General features: G+C 36.4%; 1 protein-coding gene across 1 annotated transcript in view; it reads right to left on the reverse strand.

Moving 5' to 3' along the window:
* Positions 1-457: 457 nt before the first annotated feature.
* FER (FER tyrosine kinase) overlaps positions 458-27,401 on the reverse strand; it is a 120,782-nt gene continuing 93,838 nt past the window's right edge. Inside the window, exons 16-18 of the mRNA XM_085042851.1 lie at positions 12,738-12,914; positions 8,841-8,963; positions 458-5,228 (exon numbers count right to left, since the gene is read on the reverse strand). Coding sequence (XP_084898977.1) covers positions 5,086-5,228; positions 8,841-8,963; positions 12,738-12,914 — 443 coding nt within the window. The 3' untranslated portion in view covers positions 458-5,085. The remainder of the gene's footprint in view (positions 5,229-8,840; positions 8,964-12,737; positions 12,915-27,401) is intronic.

Consider the following 27,401-nt stretch of genomic DNA (forward strand, 5'->3'; position numbering starts at 1 on the left):
AGAGAAGGGGACATAATGGTAACTTAGGGCTGTTGGTGGAGGTAGCATTCCCTAGGAGAGAACAATAAATACATCTCTGAACCTTCTGTTTTACAGAGTAGTAGTAAGGCTGAGATACAGAAGTTACTTTTGCTTATTTGGCAGAGAACCAAAATCAAGTTGTATTCTAGGGTCAAGGATGTGAAAGTTTAAAGACAGGAGCTCCCAGCTACTGTTCTGTGTGGTGTTTATTATAATGAACACAATGACTCTGATAACTGAATGTGAAAATAAGAAAAATGTTGGATATACCAGGCAGACCTTGCTGGACTTTTCAATGAGAGAATCTTCCCTTCTTTGGTCTAAAAGTAAGGCTGGGTATTAATAATAAACTAACAGGCAATTCAGAAATCACAATTCAGTATAACTTTCAGGAAAGAATTCTTCCATTTCAACTTGGAGCTTTCCACTTTTAAACTTCATTTATTTACTTATTTATTTATTTTTTTCATTCATAATGGGAAGCTACCCCAGGGAGTAATTACTCTTAAAAAAACTTGACAGGCTCATGAGGTCAAGTAAGTTGTTAGTGATGATTAAGGACTGTGTTTTTGTTTGCTCGTTTTGTTTTGTTTTTCAGCATATCTGTAGAAGAAAACTAGAAGAAAACATTTTTAATAGAGCTGATATTCTGAATTTACGAGTAAAAACTCATGGTTGTTTGAAACTTCAGGAATACTGGACTTGCCCTGTACTTTATAATTACTAATTGAAATCCTGTATTACTGAAAGTGAAGAACTGCATGAAAACCATTTTAAGAAGAAAAAGATGTGTAACTTGATTGGTAGCAGGGGTATTCTTCCTTGACTTGCCTAGGAAGAATGCTTCCAACAATATCTGAAGTCCTTTTGTCCTTTAGTGAAAAAAAAAAAATTGGCAAACTCTTCCTTTAATAGTAAACTATTTTATGCTTAGCCATAAAAATGATACAAATCCAAGTGCACTGGCATAACAAATATTTCTACTGCCTACAAACAGGACAGCTGTTACAGAAAGTGGACTCTCTCAGCTTCTTTCTCTTTGTTTAATCTTTATAATGAGTTATTATTTGTGACAATCAATTATTCTCAGAACTGCTGCTCTTGAATACCATGTCTGATGACACTATTTACACGCTAGCTTACGTCTTAAAAAATTGCACTCTCTCAAGTCTGTGAGCAGCACTGACATTTAAAGGGTATGACAGCAAAAATACTAGAAACAGGGCTAGTATTTCATCACTATTCTTAATATTTGTGCAGCAGCACATCTGGGGAAATTGGAGGGGAGACATTTTTAAATGCTTCTGAGACTTAGTTACTGTGTAACCTCAGAAAAATGTGGGATTTTATTTTTTTCTTTATTACCTGCACAATGGTGCAAAAAGGGTAACAAAATAGTTATAAAGAGATAACAAATGGGTAACTTCATAGTTTTAATGATGCGCTTGTAGGATTTAAGAAAGGGTAACAGGTGGTCAAATACATGGATGAAAATATACTTAAGCATGAATAACCTAATATATCCTTTACCAGTTTTCTCTTTCCTGTCAGTAAGAACGGGCTTTACAAGCTGCAGCTCTTACTGATGGGCCTCTGGTGATGCACTTCCCAATAAAAATTTCCAAAAACTTTTTACGTAGCTCTGCAAAAAGGCATATTTTTGTTAAGAAGAAATGCAGTGTAACTAGTTGCTAAATGAAAAGCTAGTTCACTGGTTTTCACAGAAACTAATGAAAATGCTCATTTCAAAGATAATGCCTCGGTGGGATGCTAACTCTACAAGATCACCTTTTGCTGAAGCAAGGTTTGATTTCAGACAAGATACTTTTCCCTACTTTATTTTCCATAAAATAAAGAAGCTTAGGAAACCTTATAATTTCACTGATCACTGGACTTGAAAGCTAATATGTGCTTATTTTCTACTAAAAACAAACTAAGGATGCACTTTTTGCCATCAAAGCAATTTTCTTAAAATGACAAATGCAATTCCTAGGAAAAACATGAAAGTAAGAGATAACCTGTTGAATTCACTCTCATGTTAGAAGCTGAGGGTAACAGTATTCAGAGTTTCTCATGGTTAACAGTCTGAAATAATTCAGGATTCCTTCAGGGTCCCCCTGGTTGTGACAGTGCCACTGTTAAGAACTGAACCTGAAATCTTAACTTTGTAAGTTCTCTAGGAGAAACAGAGTACATGAGCCAAATGATCAGTATCTGACTAACCTAGTGAGATTAACCTGACAAGATTAAGCCATTAAAAGGCCATGGAGAAAAGATATTGCACCTTTACTTCTTCAATGACATGTCTTTTAAAGTTCATGGCATGGCAGGCTTGGTTGTGGATTCTCCTGTGAGAAGCCTGCAGTATCTATAGACAAGGATTCCACTTCCTAAATTGTATAGTTTCAACAATTATAACTGAGACATGATGAACAAGTTCTGCTACAAACTGTTAAATTAATGATACAAAAAGTTTAAATAACTGAAAATACAGGTACCTGTGCTGAAATTTATTCTATACCTATAAAGCCATCCCGGTATTCTCCTGAAGTGTTACAAGTTTTGAACTGAAGTGATGCCTACTTCAGGAACAGTAATAAATTTTCCTAACGCTGTAGAAATCCCCTGTTTTAAAAAGACTTTAGAGTTAAACAGAAGAGTGACATATATCTGTGGAAGTTAACTATTTCAGAATAAAATGTTAGTATGGTTTTTATCCTTCTGTGAGAGTCAGGACAGTGACTGGTTAATTTACGACAAATAGAACAGTATTTTATTTTATCAGAATAAAGCAGTAGTTTTTTGCTGTCAAGAAGGCATATGGCAAAGAAACAGTTCATCTCTCTCACAGAAGAATATTAACTCCCCAGGAAAGCTATGAACACTGACACTGTTATCCTTACTTGCAGACTTTAGGGATGCGTACATAAGGAAATGCAGTTGGATGAACCTCGGATTTTCCCAAATGATTGTGAAACTTTCCTTAAATCTTGCACTTGCATTAACATACCAGCAAATTAAGGCACAGACTCTGCGTACTACTTAGAAGCATACAAAGTAACAAGAATGTTTCCTATTGCTCTTGAAAGATATCTCTGGGCTACTTGAAGTACAGAACTAAGTAAATATATCCAGTACACTTATAATGAAGTTTTAATTTATGCCACCACGTTTTCAAGCACTACACTTTCATGGGTTATGTGTATATATATGCTTCTTTATCTCCAAGAAAAAAATCACTTAACAAAATGCAAGAAGCACTCACTATTCCTTACACCTGGATACTGACAGTACCACCCCAAATACAGGTGATGTGCTCCCACACAACCATTCAGTGTTGTAGCTGGACACTAATTCCTATGTAACAGACAAAATCTTCTAGACTACACATATTTTGGTAACACGTAACCCTAAACCACCACTCAGCACTACTGTAAATATACTTTAGAGAGCAAAAGATGATGTGGACAATAGAAAAGCCACCCAAACAGAAATAAAAATGTAATGTAGCCACTGACTTCACTACATCTCAATCCCACTGTAACACTAAAATATAAGGCTAATTAACATTCCAGATGCTGTGTTACTTACAATCCCTGTTTCTTACTTGCATTAGCAGCAAGTGGTATCCTTTGATCTGAACATCTTAGTAAATTCCTAGGAATATTTTAAGCACCTTAATGCTGGAACTCAGAAAAGGATACTGTAACTTGTTCCTATTTATATGTAGAGCCCTAGAAAACAATTCCAGCTGCAAAGAGGACCCAGAGTCAAAGTAACAAATGGTGCATTTCCTCACTCCCCTATCTAGTAAGTTTTTATTCTTTCTGGCTTTTTTTTTTAATATATATTTATATGTATATATATACAAACACAAGGTTTATATTCTTGGTGCATTTAAACCTTGTTTATCCCCAGTCTTTTGATATTTGATTGCAATTATGTAAGAAAAATAGAAGGTTAGTATTTCTACTCTGCTGTTCCCTGTCAGAGGCTTTAAACATATTTCTTTTCTTTTGGTTGTTTGAACAACGTCCTCATGCCATACAGAAGTAGTATTCTTCCTTTGGACACTATGCATGGAATGTTCTTTTGTTCAGAATAAACTTTTGCAGGCTTCAGCTGCATTCTGAGCATTTTTACCAATTTAAGGGAAAAAATCAGGATCAAAAGCAAATCTAGCAACATATTCTTTAGCTCCTCTAAGATTAATGATATTTGTTATCTGCTGCTATCACTAATAAATCTCTTTTTCTTGGCCTACTACTTTTATACGTTCTTTGGAAGGCAGATGGTTTGCAGTATTTTGTAGCATGTGCAGTCAAAACTTTATATTGGGTTTTTTTTCCTAAAATAAACATAGGTCACCGTAAAAGAAACATATTACTGAATTCTGATGGCATTGTAGGAAAAAAAGGCATGATTTAAGTAGATCACATAAAAAGTCAGAAGTATTTCTATCATATGGTAATAAATGCACAAGTAATTCAACTACACAATAAAATTCTGGATTTTCCCATTCAGTAAGCATGTTTGCATCCAGAATATAATTGAATTTTATGCTTAAAAAAAGTATCACCTAAATAAATCAGCTGCAAAAGGAATTTTTTTTTAAAAAAATGCTTTTAGTTGATATACTTGTCAAAACTATCTTCAGTTTTAAGGCCAACAAGTATGACAATCCCCACAGTATTATGTTAACATACAGGACAGGGATAGCAGAGTGAGAGCACAGCTTAAAATAGAACACGTCTGAAAAATGTCACTAGCAGTTATTTGCTGTAAAACAGATAGAGGCCACAGTTCCTTAAATTTATAGTATGTGCTTTCCTATGTACATGTAACCTAAATTACAGTACTACTGTGACTGGATATATAGCATTTCGCAGTATATATCTTTAATGCAGGTGTAGACACCATTCAGGATGGTACACCAGTTAATTTCAAAGTAATCCTAGAAGAGTATTGCAAATAATGCTGTATAAATGCATAGTGTTTGAGGGAAAAAAAATTACTTCACTGGAAAATAAAGTCCCAGACATTGAATTTGGCACTTCTTCATCACTATGTCACTTTCTTTTTGATTGAAGACAGCTCTTTCTGAATCTCACTGAATTTTGGCCGGTTTTCTGGCTTGTAGTCCCAGCACCTCTGCATTATTTTATATATTTCTTCTGGGCATTTTTGTGGTGCAGACATTCGGTAGCCTGGTACACAGAAAAAGTAGGGAAAACTTTTAGTACTGAAAACTGATGCATATTGACAAATCTAAAATGAAAAGAGCAAAATTCAAGACCATTTCATTAAAAAAGACTTTCAATGCAATATGAGGAACGTCTTCAAGACATAACCTATACATGAGAGGTAATTATGAAACTAATTAAGGCTCGGGTACCAGTGACATTCAAGTTAGGCATGGTAAGCTGTCAGTTTGCTGCTCATCCCTAATAGCAGCAACGTGTTCAGATTTGTTTCCTGTATCTTAGGAAGCAGCTAACTTCTGGTTTTCAGCTGTTTCCTTTCTTCCCTGCAGTGAGGAAATTGATAATAAAAATTAAGATGGGAGTAAATTTCTTTGGTCTTTCGATAAATGTATCAACTTTTACTCTCATGTTTCTTCCCTTTTTTGGCTCCTTAAGGTAGTCCCTCCCTATTTCCACTTTAGTAATTAATTCTTCTTTCCTGTGTTTTCTTAACTTTTGTATCTTTCCATCTTATCTCAACATTCCTTTTCTTCTGGTTTGCTTAGATAGGCAGTGGCTTCCACACCTCTCTGCTGCCATCAGCCAAAGGAGTCCTCTGACTTGGCAATGAGCAGGAGAATGGACAATCAGTTAAGAAAATTAGCAGCTAATCATTCAAAAGTCACAGGTAAGTGGCCATTCAGGCATATCATCAATACCCTGGACCACAGAGGTGTACTCACAGCAAGGAAAAAAATTTCCCAATGAGAAGAAAGTTTGGAAAAATGCCAGGAGGATTACTGGGATGAACAAGGAGCTCCTGGACAAAATCAAACACAAAATCAGATAATTGGAGGAATAAAGAAGCACTGTCTGAGCCTCAAAGGATGAAGCTAAGAAAGACAAAGCCCAGATGGGATTGAATCTGACCAGGGGTGTCAAAGACAACAAGCAGTCGTTCTCTAATTATGTAGCTGACAAAAGGAAGGCTTGAAAAAATCTGTGCCCACAGGTGAACTGGGCACTGAGTAACTCAGCAACACAGGACATGGAGAAGGCTGAGGTACTAAATACTTTCTTCACTTAAGCCTCTAGCAGCAAGACCAGCCTTCAGGAATCCCAAGCTCCAGGATCAGTGGCTGGAACAAGGCTGGAACAACGAAAATCTGCCCTTGGTGGAGGAGGACCTGGCCAGAGAATACTTAAGCACACTGGAGTTAGTTAAGTCCATGGGCCCTGATGCACCCATGAGTGCTGAGAGAACTGCCTGATGTCACTGCCACACCACTCCCAATAATCTCAATACATCACTGTGACTACTGGGAGAAGTACCTGAAGACAGGAATAAAGCCAATGTCACTCCTATCTTCAAGTCAAAGTCCTCAGGGAAGTGCAGGCTGGCCAGCATCACCCTGATCCTGGAAGGTGATGGAGCAGCTAATGCTGCAAACTATTTCCAGGTGCCTGAAGGACAAGAAAGTCATCAGAAGTAAGCCTGCAGAAAGTCAGCATGGATTTATTCAAAGCAAGTCATGCTTGACCAATGTGAGAAACTTCTACAGTGGGATGAGTGGCTTGGTACATGAGGGGATTTCACTATAAAATCCTCAAGAAAACACTGCTGAATTATGGGCTAGATGATTAGACAGGGAGGTGGATTGAAAACTGGCTGAACAGTGAGCCCTGAAGGGATGAATGGTACAAAGTCTGACTGGAGCTACTGGGTCCAGTCCTGAGTCCAGCCCACCATCATTAATACTTTGGGTGAGGGGGCAGCTGCACCCTCAGCAAATTTGCTGGTGGCACCAAACTGTGAGGAGGCACTGATACACCAGAGGGTCATGGAGCCTTCCAGAGGGAGCTAGCCAGGCTGGAGAATGGGGCTGACAGGAACCTTAAACAATTCAACAGGGGAAGAGCAAAGTCCTGCACCCAGGGAGGAACAGCACGGGCTGGGAATGCCCAGCTGGGGAGCAGCGTGTCGGGAAAGGCATGGGGGTCGTGCTGGGCACCAGCAATAAGCTCTTCCAGCAAAGCATGCTGATGGCAGACAGAGCTGCATCAGGAGTGCTGCAGTAGGTTCAGGGAGATCCTTTGCCCCCTCTGTTCAGTGCTGGCTGAGGTCACATCTGGAGTGCTGGGTGCAGGTCTGGGATCGGCAGCACAAGACAGACACGGGCACAATGGAGAGAGTCTGGGAAGTGTCACCAAGATGATGGAGACACTGAAACATCTTTCCTATGAGGAAATGCTGAGTGACCTGGAGCAGTCCATCCTGGAGAAGAGAAGGCTCAGGGGATCTCGCCAATGTAAATAAACACCTGCACAGAGGGTGCAAAGAGGATGGATACAGGCTATTTCCATGCCCAGTAACAGGACACAGAGGTGATGAGCACACAGTGAAATATGGGAAATTCCTCCTAAATATCAGGAAACACCTTTTCCCTGTGAGGGTGACAGAGCACAGATTGCCTAGAGAGGCAGCAGCATTTTCATTCATGGGGATATGCAAAAGCCATGTGGATGTGATCCTGCCTGAGCTGGGTGGCAGGAGCAGGTGACATTCAGAGGTGCCATTCTTTGGCTCTGAGATTCCATGACTCAGCCATTCTTTGGCTCTGAGATTCCATGACTTGTGTACCACACGCAGCTCTCAGCAAATGGCAGGCAGGGCACAGTGAAGTGCCTTGGCACACAGGACTCTGCAGATAAATGCAGCTCTGTGACTCCAGACTCGCTGCACAGGTCTCTACATCTCCCTTTCTAAAGAATAGTGCAATGACACTGACCTCTTAAAATAGGTAAATCTGAGACATATTTTTTGCATTTTTTTATACTGCATGCATCTGCTCTAGGTACTGGATAAATTAATGCAACTTTTAAATAAGAATGGCTTGGGCTCTAGGATCTGATTTGGCCTGTAAGGAGAAACTTTGATAGTCACCTACAGTGCTTATAAAACTACAACAAACACTGGCAATGTGTGTAAATCAGCAAACCAGGGGTTTTTTGTTTGTTGTTTGTTTTGCTTTAAATAATTTAGAAGTTTTACTAGCTTAGAGCCCATTTATAAATTATAAAGTAGTACTATGGAGAGAAGGAACAGCTCTGAAACGCCACTGAAGACGATGAAAATCAACCATAGTCCTGAAATTCGGCCCACAGTTATTTGCTATTTTAAGTAAAAGCCTTTTGATTATTTTGTAAAAGAGAAATGCAGCTTGCAATGCTCAGCTAGCTTACCATTCTCCACTATAATTGCTAAATTCTTCTATGAAATGATTTAATAAAGAAGATGGAATGATACAGATTTTTTTCTGGCAGTTTAGAATATTTATACCTGCATTAGCATAATCTTAAATATTTTATTCTGTTCAAGCTTCTGCTTTGCACAGTAGTAAATCCCTCCTTTCCATCTCACCTGTTAGTTCTGCAACAATGAAAGTCAGCATGCCATAAGTCTTCCAACCTTTTAAGTTACTGGTTAGTATTTTCCATTTTTTTCAAAAAGCCTATAGAAAACCTCCTATTATTTTTGCTAAAGTTGCTACAAAACTCTTGTGTTATTTCTTTGCTATTTTATACTGCATCCTTACAATTTATCCAGCATTTCTTTCACTCCCTGTGAATAATTACCTTTCTCAACTTGCTCTCGTGCTTGCTGGTTGGTCATTCCAGGGTATGGGCACACTCCTAAACTGAAGGTTTCCCACAAAAGGATTCCAAAGCTCCATACATCACTCTCAGATGTGTATCTCCCTAAGAAAAGGAAAGCAAACCCTCAGCTCAACATACAGAGAAATTAGTCTTTCAGATAATTATGGCCCAAAATCTTCTGTAAAGGTGTTACTTTTACAGTGCAAGCTTCAAGCAAAACAAAGCTGTAGCTACTAAAAATAGGTTCTGCAGATTTCAGTCTCCAGTATTTAAATGAATAAAAAAATTATATTAAAGCCAACACCTAGGAATAACATCAGCTAACCTTAAGTTCTACTATTATACACATACCTTACCATGTCAGTCACACAAGTTTTCTTTCCTCTTAATATATAAAACCATTTTCCTTTTAGGACAGAAAAAGGACAGAAAAATGTCAGGGTTTTCCCTCTTATTTACAACCACTTTCAATTTGAAATATTCTTAAAAAACAATACCTTCTCCAGTTCTCCATTATAGCATGGCAGCAATTATTCTGAGAGGAGCGACCACCAACACTGTTTTTAAGTGTGAAGAAGGCCTGATTCTCATGCTTTGAGTAACTGATCTCTGTAAATCAAAGTATGGCTGCACCCTTGAAGAACTGATGAACCCAATTAGTTAAAGAAAAAAAGAATCAGGCCTGCTGGTTCCATTGCCTCCAAATATACTTCAGAGATAGCAAAATAGATAATTGATAGATAATTGAATTCTAAGCCTCTTTATGGAATGATAGCTTTCTATTACAAGAGAAGGAGATATTTTGGAGCAGGTATTTCTATCGTCTCTGATGGATTCTCCTCAGAAAGTTAAGGCCCCATGCCTTTTGCAGCAGAATCAGTGAAAATGTTACCTGAAAAATCCATTTCCAACATTACTTTGAACATTTTTCACAACTGTTCTTCTTTGTACCATACTATTACATTGTATTTATGTCTTTATTCCTTAACAGCATCACTTGTGAATGTATTGTTTGTTTATCTCTAATCATAAAACAAACCAAACTAAGGAACTTCTGACTAGGAAAAAAGGGAAAATACATGTAAATTATAGTGACAGTTGATGACAGAGACAACTGTTCTGACGTCAGAAAATTCAGTTTACTCTTAGACTAAATACCACTTCCAGCTGTGCTATGTTAGCTTGTGTGCCTCAGCTGGCAATTATGGATATTCAGTATGCTCTTTGGAGTAAGATTGGTTTTCTTGTCTGTGTATCAACTCATCACAGTTTGGCATCCAGTAATTTAATACTTTTCATTGAAAGCATTCAACGGACAGAAGACAGGTGATTAGCTCCTTTGTTGTTTTTTTTTTTAAAGAAAGTACAAGCTCTGTAAATTATATTTTCTGCTATTACATTATTGGGGGGGCAGAGGGTGGGGGGAAGAGATCTGTTCAGAAAAAAACCCCAAGTCCTTCACACGTTACTATTAAAATCACAAATAACTCAAAATATTGTACTGGCAAAACACACATATTAAATGTGTGTTGCAATTTTGAAAGACCAGGGAGTAAAAATACCCTATACTTCACCTAAACATATGCTAGTTTTGGTGAGGTAGGATTAATTTTATTCACAGTGGCAGTTATGTTTTGTGTTTTGTATTTGTGCTGAACTTGGGGTTGATAAAGTTTTTGTTGCTGCTGAGCACGAATTGCACAGAGCCAAGGGCTTTGCTGCTTTTCCAAGCAGCACACTGGTCACACTGGTGGCCATACTGGTGAGGAATTTTGGGGTGCCTGGGAAGCTGGGAGGGGACACAGCTGGGACAGGTGACCCCAAGCTGACCAAAGGAATATTCCAGAGAATGTGACATCATGGTCAGTGGATAAAGTGGGGGGAAGAAGGAGGAAAGGGGGACATTTGGACTGATGGGGTTTTTCCCCCCCAGCTCACCATAAAGGTGTGGAATGGCACTGAAGAGCACTCACAGAACCAAAGGCTCAATTTCTCAAAAACCCCAGTGGCATCTGAATTTTGCTTATGACTTCTGACACAGTGCCCTAACCACTCCACATGCCCTAATCTGGCTTCTAGCCTTCACAACTTGTGTTTTTTCCTTATTTAAAGTACTTTAGTGACTGCTCTTAATTTGTCATACAGTGACATCAAAAGAGACTAAAAAAGAGCTTTTTTTGCAGCTTCTTCAGCAATTTAGCATTCATGTAATGGCCAAATGATCCTATTCCTCATTTTGTTCCAACCTTTGAATCTTGACATTAAGGACCGACATGGCCAGTGGTTATCAACTAGCTTTGAAATACTGCAACTTTAGTTTTATTTCATTCTGATATCTTCAATACCTTCAATCTCACCTACACAAATCAATGCAATTCTTACAACCATATTATTAGAAAGGAAAACAATAAAATATAAACCAGTTAGTTTTACTCTTACCTTTCAAGTGAGTAAAAAAAAATTATCATTCAAAAACACACAGAAATGTTTTATGACATTTTGAAAGCTGAGTATTAGACTGCTAAACGTATTAACAGATGTTTGAGAGAGCTTATTTCCCAAACACTACAGAAAATTACTTATAGCTGCTTGCATATGTATGTGCTTTAGGAAACACAAAATAAGTAGATGCTAATCAACAATCTCCTCCTCTCCTGTATTGTGCAGGAAAAAAAAAAAGACAGAGCAGTACAAAGTGAAGCTGTTGTCACAAGAGCCTGTTTCCTGCTAAATGTAGCCAACTGGACCATATATGGTTATGAAGGAGAGGTTTTCATAATATATCAAATACACTGTATGCTTTGCCAACATAACAGAAATAAAAACCCAAAACATCTTTTATGGTGGATCAAACACCCCAAAGAGCAAAGTGTTCACCAGTGAATGCTGGGAACACTAAAGGTCTTAGAATAATTGGTAATACAGGATCAATTACTGCAATTGAATTTACTGTCAGCCTTTCAAAGGGAAGATCTGCTTTACTGTGTTATTAACTGCTGCAAAGGTGCTAATGAGAGCAAGTATTCTGCTATCAGTCATAAACTTATAATTCACAAACTTATGATTTCCAATGCATGATTTCTGAAAAAAAGCTTTAAGAGATGGTAGAAATATTTATAGACGCTTAAATGAAGAATTTTAAAATATTTTATTCTATGTACTCAACTAAAGAATTGGTTAAGGGAAGTACATTCAAAACATGCCATCATTTATTAAATGTGCTGCTTCTTCACAGCCCACTTTACCTAGAAGAACTTACTTTTCTAGTTTCCTATAAGCAAAAAAAACTAGGTACAGCAGCTTCTGTTTCTGTTCTGGAACTATCACTCCTGTAGTGTGGACCACTTCCCACAGCGAGAAATAATGAATTTTTATCCCCAGTATAACAGCCAGTGATACACAAAAATGCAGGTAAAGAAAAGCTGCAGTTGGAAAAAAAAAAAAGAAGAAAAAAAATCGGTGTCTATGCTTCTCACCAATGCAATGAGTTATCTAACACAGTTCTAGTACATTAACATTTTCTACTGTTTTCAATGAGTGGCCATAAATATGCAGAACTTGCCATTCATTTTGCTAACGATCATAATTTAGATGACTGATGAGGCTGCCTATGAGAATGAGTCAGCAACAGAATTGAAGCACTCTTCTATTGCTGCACAATAACAATTCTGGTGTTGCTGCCTTATTCTTTTTCCAAGGCAAAACTGTGGTTTTTACATAAATCAGACTGAAAGATTAAATTAATTTTAAACATCATTTATTTGAACTGGGGGAAAGGAATACTGTATGCACATACACTCAAATATTGTGGCCCTGGTACTCTTTAGTGTATTTTGGATTTTTTTTTTTTGCAAAAAAATCCAGTTACATCCTTACCATAGTTGAGAGCTTCTGGAGCAGTCCACTTGATAGGAATCTGCTTCAGGCCTGAGGATGAGTACACACCATCGTCCTCTTGCCGGGACATCCCAAAATCGCTTATTTTCAAAATGTTGCTTTCACCTACCAAGCAGTTCCTTGCAGCCAGGTCCCTAGTCAGAAAAATAAATAAACACCCCCATTTTTACCGGTTTGAAAGTACTTGGAAGTCAGTTAAAATGACTGAGCCCTCCAGCTAAGACAGTGGTGCGTCTCAGAGAACTTATTTATGAAAGTGTAAAAAATACTTCACAATAGCTGTAGGGAAACAGGCGTGAGGAAGGGGGGAAAAAAGTCAGAATTAATCCTGTGAAGAAGTGAAAGAAGGAGATGCTAGAGATGCTACAAGTGCCTGAGCAGAGATTCTCCGGCAGTCCAAGGAGAGGAGTGTGAGGGGGAAGGAGAAGCACAGAGGAGCTGCTATGGACTGACCACAACCTCCACCCAACCCAACAAAAATAAATTCTTCACTGTTTCTCATTATGTCTGACAGCTTCCTCTAAAAAGATGTTCTTATTTTTCAGTGTAGACACAAGAGAAAAATACAGAAGATGCTTTTGGTCCATGCGATTTAAGACAAAATTTATAGCCAGAATTTGGAAAAAAAAAAAGGCATCAGCAACTATTACTCCCATTGCTTTAAAATAATAAATTTTGACATTAATTTTCTTCTGGTTTCCATGATTCAAATTAATTTCTATTTTCTACAGATAGGAGTTCTAGTACAATAGTATTAAGGGCTTATAAAGGCCCTTTACTTCTTGACCTTTCACATGAAATACACACAATGGAGTTTCACTCCATATGTCATATAAACAACATGAATTAGGAAAAACATGAAAATGTAAATTGCCTGATGACCAAAATCAACTACAAGGACTCAATATTAAAGGCAACACCAGTGTTAAATATTTATAATAAATCATGACTCTTTCTGCATGGACATTAAAGAAACAAACCAAATCAAACAAGTAAACAACAAGTCCCATAAAAAATCAACAACAAAATCCCTGCACACCAACCCCCAAACCAAAAACTGCACCAAAATCAGCTACATTCCATTTGTCTTCTTTCCCCTGAAAAACAAGTGTGTTCTATTTGAATTCTCTTCCTTCTCCCTAATGTTCCCTAAAGCCAACATCCTGAAAAAATAGATAATGGCATGAAATTAGGTGTCTTTGTTTCCTCATAGATCACTTGTTACTTAAAGCAGTAATTCCATAAAATCAGTATTTATCTTTAATACAGATAGAAAGCAAGAAAATATTTTTTCTTTACATTGTGAAAGCTCCACAAATTGGGCACAAATTGCTCTGAGGTGCTACAGAATAAGTTCCTTAGTAAAAGAAAAGCTGACTCTCACTATTTAATACCAAGATTATGTAAGTTCCTAGTGCTGCTAGAAACAAAGTGCCTTCCCCCCAACTACTGACAAGTAATAACTAGTAAGTAATTTGGAAATTTCGTTTCTAAGCACTGCTTTGCAGTCCTTATAAACAAAACCAGGACATCTCCTAGGGATCTCTAACATGGGTTGAGTATGTTGAAACTGCAAGAGAGAGTTTTGCTAAAAATTCAACAGCCAGTTGAAGAGAAAGTAGAGGCAATTTCTCTGTGCTGGGAGTTGATACTGCCTGAATTCGTGTCTGTCAGTAAAGACATAAACCTACTAAACCTTTCTCTAAGGACATTCTTATACTTCCTCCCCAGCTCCCCTCCACACCCCAAAAGAACTGCAGAGCAAGTATTACTCAGCACTGCAATGGAATTCCATGAGTTAAAGCAAATCAAAACAAGAGAATAAACTCCTCATTACCAAAACAGCAGTACAAACTGCCTCACTGAACTAATTAGCCATTTTATATTCCATCCCTGGATCATGCAGTTAGAATACTCTTAAGTGATAAAAGTAAGTAATTAATTAGTGAACAGGATCAGTTTATCTCTTCTGCACATTAAATTCAGTGAAAATAGTCTATTACCTAAACATACAAAAAAAGGGGTGGGAAGTGAAACTACAAGTTAGATCATTGGGGTTTTTGTAAGGCACTGTAAGACACCTCAGCTTCAAACATCTGATGTAATATCCAGTGGGGTCTAAATAAAAATACACCTATTTCAGAGCTTTCTTGATATGCATATGCTAATTTTGCTGTACGTGTAAAGCACAACAAGTAATATGTGCCTAGTACCAGACTGGGAAAATACTTGAAGTCAGAAGAACATCCTTTAATGCATTCTGTGTTTTATTCCCCCTTTTTACTTTTATTTAATTATTTCTTTACATTATTTTAGCTATTATGAACACCAATGGAACCATATTAACTACAATGTTAATAATTTCTCTCAGTTCCTCCTATAATGCAAGTGATCTCCTTTATCTCCATGGATGAACAGTGCTGGCAAACCACAGAAACTCCAAGTTGGATGCTGTAGTGATTTCTCAATAATGTCAGATGCTCTGCTTGCTATCCAGTTTTGGATATTGCTCAGTTCTTCTCAACTATAAAACGAGCAACTTTTCCCACCTCACAGCACTAGTGACATTCAATTACTCTTTCTAAAGCACTCTGCAAATTTCAGATGAAAGACTTAAAAATTTTGCAAAAAAACCCTCAAAAGATAGAAAGTAACATAACAACCTCCACAAAATTGTGTTCAGTGGCTGAACACAACCGTCAGCTTATTGTCTGCAGCCCAGATATGACTCAAGGGATTGCACAGATCTACTGACACATTAGGAAACTTTTATCTTTGAGTTTTATTTTGGTAGGCTACTGTGTGCCCTCCATTTTCCTAGCAGAGCAAGTTTTCTGTACCAGCAATTTAAAAAGAGATAAAGAAGGGGATAGCAGACAATGAGCAGTTTCTGAGGAGAATCAAAGCAGTAGACTATGAAGATGGAAATGAAGCAATAAATTGCTGCATCATGCATTCCTCCCCCTTCTTCCTATTTCTGAGGTTGCCTTCACAATGCCTGCTCCTGGAACAGAAACATTCCTATCAGCAGCATCTAAATGGTTTTTATCTGCATTGTTTCTCAACTGTTTTAGAACTTAATAGTTATTGCCTGTATTCTTCTGAACAGTTATTTTGATGAAAATGGCATCATAGTAATTTTAGTCTGTAATAGTCCTCTATGCATTGATATCCCTGTAGATTTTTATAACCCATTTTTCCTGTGCACTGCTGATTACATGGAATATGCTGAACAAAATGTCTAATTCTTTTTTTCTCCCCTTGTGCTGTATCTTGAAACAAAGGCTTGCAATACAATTTCTTTTGTGTGCCTATTTTAATGAAAAACTAAGGGTCTGGACAGTCATCAGATTGGAAGATAGGCAACTTCATGGAAATCCTAAAATATTAGAGGAACTGGAAAATTAAAAACACCTTCTGGAACTCCCTAATGAGAAGACAAACAGATGAATAACACCTCTGCTGGGTTTCTTGCAACCACTCCTAAGCTCTTGGGTTTTGATAGAAACATCACAGGACATAAGGACAAATATGGGTACATTTAATAAAGAAGTAAGATTTTTAATAGTCCTGAAAAATCTACTTGATACTAACCGAATTATAGGGCAAATTAAGTGTCCAAAGAGTAATTATCCAAGATGGATAATTATCCAAGATGTACCAGAACAAAAGTTTACATTTTGTGATTGATAAATTTACAGTGGACTTAATCACAATCACAACATCTTCCACTTCCATAACCAGTCATACAAGTAGGCTGCACTATTCATAAGAAAAAAATTCAAGCAAAAATTTTCAAATGTATCATTCACAGAAGCAACTACAATGAAACACAACAGTAGAGCACACAGTTTTGCTAACAAGTGCATTTTTACGGTAATATCATGGCTTTATTCAAACTTCTTGATAACATAAGACTTGTTACAATGAGTGTAACATTGTAAGTCCTTCCCCTTTTATACCAGGAGGATCCCTTAATTTAGTTCTTAATTCTGAATTTAGTTCTGAATTAAACTCTTCCTATTCTACTCTGTAGTACAATGTCAAAATGTAATTGATTTCTCTGTACAGAAGCATTAAATATTGGTTTAACTTGTTTACGAAACTAGAAACATCTGAAGAGGCAGACCGGATATGGTCAAAGATCATATTTCCTCATCCATTATATATCAGTAATTAAAAATAAAAGTAAAAAAATAAAAGACTAACATAAAAAGTAATAAAAGTTTCTATTGCTGACTTTCTGATGATTAAGAGTTTTAGAAAATGAACTTTTCATTCTATTAAACAAAGCCATTATCTAGTGTTAATATCATAATATATTAAATTTGAATGACTAATAATGCAAAGCAGAGCATGAGGAGTTGAAAAACACTGCAAGTGCCCAAGAAACCAAGAAAATCAAAAGCATAATTATAATTACATATATATACACACATATATAATTATAATATATGGGTCACTTTTTTCCCCATCTTTTTCACTAGAATGAAATAAAATAGCACAATAATATAGTATTTGCAGGATTTTTCAGGTTCTAGTGAAAAAGGAAGTATTTCAAAGCCTTTCTGTCTTCCCAGGTTAGAATTAAGTACTTGCCACTGGTGAATATCAAAGCTCATCTGAGATAGGCAGCAACTTTAGGCTCTACTGCTATTTCAACAGCCAGCATCAATAACGTGGTATTCAACAGCAGTTGTAGTTCAAGTTATCTCTACATGCATTTCAATCACATAAATTTACTTTTGCTCCTACAGCAGATGGGCATGGATTAAGATTTTAAAAGTAACAGGTAAGCTGAACTGACGTTAATAATTCTTCGGTAGATAAAGTATTTTATAGGTGCTAGATCCTGAAACACTTTATCAATGAAGGTAAAAAACATAAAGGTAATAATCAGGACACCAAAAAATGAAGCATCCAGCAAAATTAAGGTTCAAGACATCACATATTCATGAAAATAATACATAAGGTATAAGAAAGAAACCAAATTAATTAGGTCTGATTAGAAATCAGGAGGAAAACACGGAGCAGAGAAGGAGACTCAAGTAGTGATAGACAAGAGGTTTGTGTTGCAGTCCTAAGCTGAGTGGCTAGAAAGTGGAAAAAACAAACCTCCTGAATTTCTAAGAGACAGTCATAAAAAAAGCCAGTAGCAAAGAGAGAAAAGTCAGCCACATTTTAAGGCAAATATTCCTCTGGGGACGTTTCTTATTTAAGGAGGAGAGAATTTAAATGGATGGCACAGGTGGCATATGCCAGCTAAGCAGTCTTAGCAACGGAAACCACAGACAAACATACACAGTAATGATCCACTAATTCATAATTTTCCAATCAGAGAAAAAAATTGTAATTTGTACCTGACAATATCTCAAATGCTTAATGGCATCTTTAAGTATTTTAGTATTTTAAAAACAGTCTGTTTTGTAACTATAATAAAATAATCTTAAAATGAATGAAAATGAAGATGAATAATAATTTACTAATTGTCCTAGACAGCAAAGTAAGAGTTGCAGTTAGCTTATAGAAATACAGAAGAAATTTTCTGTGACTAATACATTGTAGAGTATTATAAATATTGAAATTTGGAGGAATAAAATTACCTATTATTTTCTGTAAATTAATAAGATAGGAAATAAATTGAAACTCTGTCCAGGTTTTTGTTGCTATTTCTTAAAAACCACTATAAGTTTCCTACCCAAAATCAGAACTTATATGTGGAAGAAAATACTTTGCACTTTTTTCATCAGAGGAAAAATAAGAAAGTGATGGAATTTTGAAGGAATTGCAGTGAGGTACCCGAAGCAGGAGATGTTGAAGAAAACAGAGATGACAGTGCTGATTAAGGATCATTAAGGAGCTCATATTGACAGCAGGAAATGGGACAGGACTTCCACAGCTTTTGGGAACTGGATCAACTCACATGTTACATGCATGTTGACCATGGTAAGATTTTACAGCTGGGATGAGCCAAGGAACAGCTGTTAGTAAGTCCAGGGGCTCCAAGTTCATCACCTACTGAACTGTATCCTTTTTCTTCTATTAAAACCTTGCACTTCCTCATGAAGTCAACTGTTACAAGAATATCTTTCCCCCAGAAAATCCAGACTTCTATGTTTAGAAACAGCCACTCTGCCTCTGGTTGCTCTCTGTTGAAACATATTTATTCACACACAGTGTTGATTCCCTACAGGTCTGAGTGTTCTGTGTCCTACATGAATTCAAAGTTTCTTGAAGGTGTAGGGAACACTTTTCTGTGCTTAATCTAAAGGCAGGAAAAAAATGGACTATTGGAAAACTATTGCAAAACTATGGATTTACTACAGCTGGCTATTATTTTGAAATATTTCCACACAAACATCTGTTTTGTCATTACACTGTAGATACACAGGATCCTCTTTGCCATTTAATGTTACATTCATTTTAGCATCGGATGTGGGCAAAGGTTATAAAATAATCAAAGTTCAGCTAGTCATCTGCTAAATGCTTCAAGTGTTCCTCCTTAAAGAATTATGAGTATGAAACTTCTTAGAAGGTGATATAATATAGGGCAACAAACTGAAGTTGCCTCTTTTTGTTTAACAGCTTTGTTAATGATCTGAGGGAAAAGTCAAAGAGGAATTTAATTAAATTTCCAGATAATATCAAATTAGGAGCAGCTGCAAGCAACAGTAAGGGCAAATAAATAAAAAGAAAGGAGAGGAGAGAAGGAGAAAGGCAGGGGAAGAGAGCGAGAGGGGAGAAGGGAGAGAAGGGGAAAAAGGGTGAAAGGAGAAGGGGGAAGAAGGAAGGAGGAGACACATCTGTTAGAATAAAAGTTAGATTTAGCCTGTAAGACAGGAATTTTGAAAAATTAAGCCTAAACACAAACTTTGAGTAAAATACAAATACTACTAGGCAATCATGTAGAAAGAAAAGAGAACAAAACCAGATATAGATTCCCATTAAATACAAGTAATGGAATTAAATTGAGCGTTGGAAAAAAAAAGCTCATTATCTACTAGATTGTGAGAAACCCGTCTAGGAAAATTAAGAAATTGTCTTTTATTAATGCAGTTATTTAATAAAACAAAACCAGTTCAACAGGTGTACAGACCAGTATCTGTTTCAAAAAGATGGATTAAGTAAATTAATCCAACTTTTTATTGACTTGAAGTAAACATCAGAATTGTCAAATCTGTTATTACACTATCAGGCATATAGTACACAACAAAAATGTAGCAGTACAAGTTGGAAACATCCAAATAATTATTAATTTCCTGTATTAGTGCATTTGTTCATTAGATCATCTATGAACAGCTGACTTTTTCAAGCAGTCACATATCAGGGGAAACAACAAAATTGTAAATGCAACTGACCCAAACTGCTCATTTCTGTACAGAAAAGTGCTGCCAGTGTTGCCAGCTGGGTACAGGTAGACTCAGGCAAAGTCAGAATGAAAAAGCTGCTGCTGAGTCTCCTCGGATTTCCATTCTATGCAGCTACACACATTTACTTGTGACTAGAGGCAGTCAGGTGTCAGATGTCACACGTGGCCTGACATGGTGTGTAGCAAAGCTACCACACGAACTTTGGCTTTCCCAACTGCAGGCTCCTTTAGGGAGCAGCACTTTGTCCTTTATCCTAACCCAGGCTGCTGACAGCAGCAGATTGGTGACACTTCAGAGTTCAGCTCCAGGTTCACACAACATCTACTGCAAGGAGCTTGAAACATCAGCAGAGATTAACCATGCAGTTCTAAACAACAGGTTAAAACCATCAGAGAAAAATACTGGCCCAGTGTCAAATCTAAAAGATTACCAAGATCTTTATAAGTTACTATAAAATACTTCCCAAAAGGGAACTAAAATGCTACCATTTAATAGCTCCTTGATAGTTAAAAGAAGCAGAAACTGCCTGCGTAAGGGAAAAATATGTCTGTATGTTTGACATAGAAAAATCTTCCGTAACTTTTACAGCTTTCTGAAAGTTCTGTCTGCCTGACTCTCTCTGAAGATTATAATGTCTCCTATGGTTAGAGAAATGCCTATTGACTTACAAACTTAAAAGCAACTGGTTTCAAACTTAAAACCAACTGGTTTCAATTTACAACTGAAATTCAGCTATGTAATCTTCTACAGTAGATTAATAATGTATACAGAACTTTTAACAACCTTTTTGAAATGAAAATGTATGAATGAATAACCAGGATAGAAAAATATATTTGTAACCACAATACTAATATTTCACACTTGAGTTTTACCAAAAAAAGACAATAGCAGCATGGGAGACCCTGCCATCTCTGTTTTGCTCTCTGTTTAGAATACTCAGAATTTTCATGAGGAGGGAGTGGGATTTCATGAATCCATGTATGACACTGCAAGGAGAGTAAGAAACTAGTCCAAATAATCTCATACAAGAGAGTATGGTCTGCGCAAGCAATAATGGGCAGGAAGTGTGGCTTCCTGGAAGCAGATGAGAAGCCAGTGAGGTCTAAGACACCAAGCAGGAAGGACAGCCAATTAATTTGTTAGCGGATTGAATTGGAAATTTTTATAACCAACTAACTACTAAGATGCAATATTCATAGCAGTAAAGTTTAAATCCTTCTTTTTGAGCATTTTTAAGCTTATCGATCTTACTGATCTCCACTGCGGCTAGCACAGGTCTTTCTCGTGAGAACATTCTGCTGTGTTTCATAAACAAAGATAAAGTTTGGATGTTTTTCAAACAGTGTCTCGAGACTTGGACAGTTCAGGCCTGGCCAATTGGGCCTAGGGGGAGGTTTCTGGCTGATCAATCTGGGCGATCTCTGGAAAGTCTATCTATATATGGAAATCAAAATAATAAATGCCTTTTCTTGCTACACTGAGAACTGGGATCCTCTTCCCTGCTAGCAGCTCAACAGCGACACTCCACACTCAAAATTATTCCAAAAAAGAAGACTTTCAAATAAAGTATCTTTACTTGCATCATCCTAACTCCTATATATAGTTTGAGTTTTTTTTAAACTGGGGCTTGGCCCTTATTTCACTCATCCATTTTCGTTTCCCAGAAGCCAGGACACTTGATGAAGTATCTGACATCCAGCATTGCCAGGAGCTTCTTACGTCAGGCTTGAATGACTCAGCTGAAATCTGTGAACATTTAAGTACTGTAACATTGATTCAACAATTCTCACAGCTCCATGTACCTTGATGATCTCCATCTATCTTCCAAACCAGCTAACATGCCAATATGCCCTTCCTTGCTGTTTATTGCCTTGCATAAGGGATTTTGAAATAGCCTTTGAGAAAGAGTAAGTCCTTATTTCACTCAAAACTCGCAGTGATATAAAAACATTTAATGAAATCATATCCATGCACTATAGTTTTGCTGAACAGGAAAGAGGCTGAGAACAACACAGCAATGGCAAAAAGAGAACAAAACATGCACTTAGCTTTCTGTGTGTTTTATTTTACTAATCCTCAGCAACTGTGATTCCTTTCAGACAGTTTAAATTTGGTCACAATATTTTTGGTGAGCAGTACCCATTGGAACTGAATTTACCTTTGAACTGAGGCGAACAGGCATAATTTGTCATAAGTTTCTCTTAGCTTTAACAGAAAAATGTCCTGATTTTCAAAAAAGAGCTGGAAAACAGCTTTTTCTTTATTATTTGATATGTAGAACCATATGCCATAACACTTTTCAGTTCCATAAACTTTAAAATTAAGTTATTTCGTGAATACACACTAAAACCCATTACACATCCTTCTTTCATCTGTTTTTCACTATGCACACAGCCACAGCACACTGTAGAAAATGATACATCAATGATAAAACTCCAGCACTGCAAAGCTTGGAGGCATTTCTGAAAAACCTCCTGAGGCAGTGGTAAAAAACAGAGTAAGGTATATCATCGTTAGTGCTATCTGAAAAAATAGTGGATAAATATTTTGTCAAATACACAAACTAGGGGTAACCTAGTAAGCATATATATATTTATATATATTGTGTGTGTATGTGTGTGTAAAACTCAGAAAAGGGAAAGATGTTTCTTCAGGAAAACAGTTTGGGACTTTATTATTTGTTACCACATATAGCCTAAGAATTTTTTACTAAATGAAAGCCGTTTCCTGTCTGAGATAATTGTGGTACATTCCTCTTTGGAATGTCAAGAATTAGTATCAGGAAGCCAATAAAATATTGAACCAATACATTATATCTTAGTGCATTATATTCTTAGATATACACTACATCTTTTTCCTCTTCAGAAACACTGATTAGAATTTTCTGCTGTAAGGAAGAAACCAGGAAAAGTTCTATACCCAAAGAAATCAGAGCATTAAAGCATGTTTTAGCTTTCCTAAATAAACACTGACACACCCTGTGGTCAATCATTTGTGCTCAAAGAAACACAGGCAATTGCTGAGTTTCTGAGGCAACTGCTATAGTCGACTGCATTCTCCCCCTTCTCCTCCTCCCATATTTTTCTGCTTTTGTCTAATCCTCTAATCTAATTTGTTGTTCACCATCTACTAATACCTCCTTTGCCCACTGCACAAATGGAATCATGCAGCCCATCTTTCTTACAAAGTAATTACATTTCACCCACTATTCTCCCCTGTACCAGGACTATGAGAGTAGAGAAAATACTATTTACACTATCCAGAAGAGCTATATGACTTTATGGTCAGCACAATAGCTTCCACAAACACTAACTGTGTGTTACTTTTATACTGTACTTTCATTTTTCACTTTTTGCTTCTTAATTAGAAACAGCCTCTTGCCTGAGTAGATTTACTATTCTAAAAAAATGTTATTCAAATTATTTTAATGAATAATACTTGTAAATTCTGAATATTTATCAACAAGAGAGTGGTACTGCAGTAAATAAAAACAAATATACAATAATGTTACACTTAAAATGTTACTGTTTGTTAAACAGAATGAGAGAGCCTAAGAAAATTTGCTTCCATTTCTTTCAGTCTTACTTGCTTTATTCTTAGCAAAGCTTACTCATTTTTAGCAATGAGCTTTCTCTATCAGGGATATCTCATTAGAAAAAGATAGATTTATTCAACTCTACAATGGGAAGAAATAAATATTTTTCATACTATGCAACTTCTGTGACAAGAAAAAAATCAAAATCTCCTCCTCTGAAATTTCTTATAATTTGTTTACAACCTAAGAATTTATTCTGATATAAACCTTTTTATAATTAGCTTTTGATAATTAGCTTTTGATACTTAATGTTTCTTCCCACTGTCTATAAAATACTAAGTTTTCTAATAACTTCATTTTGGTTTTATGTAGAACAACTGTTCCATAAGAACAAAATAGATACACTTATCAAAGAAGAGATTATGTGACTATATGCATCATATACAACATTTTGTTACCATATCTCACAATGTTCTGAACTTTGTGTTATTCTTTTGGAATTTCTGATGATGACTGGAACCCAAACAGGAGTTCTTTCTGCCCAAACAGGCAGAAAGACCAGACCTGAGATTATCTGAGATTTCAGGGAACAGATTCGTTATTTACTTAAATGTGTAAGAGCAGAAGTATAAGCTGGCAAGTAATACAACTGTGCTTTATCTATACAGTACCAAGAACAAAAAATACTTCCTTCTCAACAGATTTTCCTTTTGCATATTCTTCTTCCTCATTCATGTCTTAGCCAGTTAAGCAGTAAATCTGGAAGGGCAGGGACAATGCAAAGAAGAGCTGTGAAATCTCAGAATGAGACGCCCTGGACTATCAGAAGGTAAAGGAAGTTTAAGATGTGGGCTTAGGGTAATTTTCTTATAAAATATTATCCTTAAAATGGCACACTTCTGTCCCTTTATATTTGTATGCAACATATGCCCCTAAGTGAGGATTTTTCAGGTTCTTCCTTGTGCGACTGAGATCTCAGGTCACACATAAGTTATACATAAACACATGAAACATTCAAGGTTCCTTAAAAATGCACTGCCAAGAGTCAGCTGAACAGAATGAAGAATCTACCTTCTAATGGTAAATACCTAACCTCTAATTGCTAATGACAGATGAGATGTACAAAACCGAATAGAACCCACTATATAAATTTCTAGCTGTTGTGAAAAGCAATGGATTTTCAGTTTCCCTTGTATTAGCAGTTATCAGTGAATTCTTTCACCACATATATCTGCATTAGTATAGCTTACTAACAATATTGACACTACATTTTTTAAAATATCTAGGTCTACAAATTATGCTGCAGTAACATGCCAACCAATTTAACCACTACTATCTTTAGTTTAACTCTACATAACATTTTAAATCACCATTCTAGAAAAACAGAAATACTGAAATCTCAGAGGTCTGAAATAATTGGATATTTCCCCCATTTTATGGGGAACACATAAAAATGCATACTGACTAGGGATCACTAGGGAAACTTTGCAGTAAAATGAAAATATCAACCTTATTGAACCTTTTAACAGACATTTCAAAACATTAATATAAAGAATTACGTATGCCTGATCATACTGGATTATCCCTGATGCCATTCAGCTGATATATGGACTGTGTTCTGTTTAGACATAAAATGGAATCTAAAGGAAATGTCAATTAGGAAAAAATGAAGATGAAGCATTGCAACTGCCTTTATAAAAGAAAACATAAACATTGAATGAAAAAGGTAATTTCCCATTATTTATTTTATACAAATAAACTTCAATTTGCCATTCTAAGATAAGGAACAGCATAATCTAATATCCTGTACTAAACTGGCCTCTGGGAACATTAATTATTAGTATCAGCCTCAGAATGACCACAGTTGAACAAGAACTTTCTTTTCCACTAGTATGAATAGATACCTTATAATTTAACATTTAAAAGGAAAAGTCTTAAGTGGTAGAGATAATTAGTGCTGGAAACTCCCCATAGCAAATGAAACCTGAACTAACATTAATGTACCGATCATTAAGTCAAGGTAATACTTTGTATACTTTGTGCAGTCTACTGCATGTTTATTTAACATGGTAACATGAAAAAAACACGGCTCAAATATGTATTTCCTACACACTGTGACCACTAGTACCGGAACTACCTCGAGCATAAATCAGGACTACAGGAAAGATAGCTTGGTATTACGGAGATAGAATGACATGTGGAGATTTACAGTAAATAAAATGTATTCAGACCTTTCCTATATCACACTCTGGCCATCCAAAGCCACACATCTCTCACCCTAATTACAAGCCTTCTGCAGATATGGAAAAGCTAAATCTGCGATGCCTAGTTTGCTTTTAATATAGCCTGGGGTGAATTTCAAATAAAGCACACAAGGGGAAGCAGTATCAACCAGTACAGCACAGAGTCCACAAGGAAAAGACTGTACTCCTCTTCCTTTCAAATTCTTTTTTTACCAGCTGTGTCAAAATTCAATTGCTTAGGGAAACAGACAACAGAATAGAAGAAAATTCAATTTTTATTCAGAAGCATTCCTTCAGCATAGCCCACAGCTGCTTCCATTATGGTATACTTAGAATTCAATAATCACTCTAATTTATTCCAATGAGTTTAAAGTATACAATATGCACAATATTTAATTTCATGGGCTTGGATGCTTATGTTTCCTGGTTTTTTTTCCCTTTCTGATCAGATTCATACAAGCGCACTAAAGAAAAAAATAATCATGATGCTCAAATAAGATCTCAGACAACCAGAAGTACTGATTCAGAACTGATCCAACTTTAATTGTAAATGTCTTTCTCTAGGATCAAACCACATTTAGCAATGAGAGCAGGAAAAAAAAAGGAGGGGGGGAATCTCTTGAAAATCTATTTTTAAAAGCAGAAACCTTATATATAATACTCTATAACCTATATGGCAAGCTGAGTGAAATGTAGCAGTGTTCACCTGCCTCTCCTGGATGGCAGCACTTGGGAGTGCACTGTGTTAGTCATTTTAGGGTTGGAAACACCTCATTTTTAAGAAACACAGTAGTGTGAAAACTATTACAAATTATTTCCTGGAGCATTTGAAAGCACTGACACATTTGTCATTATCAATATTATGGTCTGAAATGCAGTTTTAAGAGCCACTGATGAAAAAAAGGATCACGGCAGACCAAGTACTCCAACAGCACCCATGGAGTGCTGGCATTAGTGCCATGAGAGGTGAGCAGCCACCATTGTTTTGGAAACAGTCAGTCCTTCCTTTATTTATTTAGTAACAGATGAGAGCCCCAAGAGCAGCCCTCTGAACTCACTTTTTCAGGAAAGAGATTGTAGACAGATTCTCACTTACACACAAAAGAACTGTGAGAACAAGGGTTTTTGTAATCTTGCAAATGGTTTTTTTCATTAGTACCACTTATGACCAACAGACCAAGTAAAAAATAATAATGTGTAAAAAAGTGGCAATTCTTTAATTGCACAGTATCTTTATAATCTAATCAAGTGAGTGGAAATCCTTGTTTTCATGGAAAAGACCTTACTAGATAAGAGGCAACACAGAAGGTTGCATAAGGCATGCCCATATTAAAAAATAAAAGCTCAACATGTGGTAATGTGCCAATCAAATTCAAAGTTTGACTAAAAATTATTTTACAGATGGGGCAGAGTAAATTTTCGTGGCTTTTAAAAAATCTAACAATATATCTAAATAAAGTGGCCTATAGAAATTAACAGTTCTTCATCAAAACTC

The sequence above is a fragment of the Lichenostomus cassidix genome, chromosome Z (assembly GCF_008360975.1).
Source record: "Lichenostomus cassidix isolate B80296 chromosome Z, HeHo_3.0, whole genome shotgun sequence".
In the NCBI taxonomy this organism is placed as follows: domain Eukaryota; kingdom Metazoa; phylum Chordata; class Aves; order Passeriformes; family Meliphagidae; genus Lichenostomus; species Lichenostomus cassidix.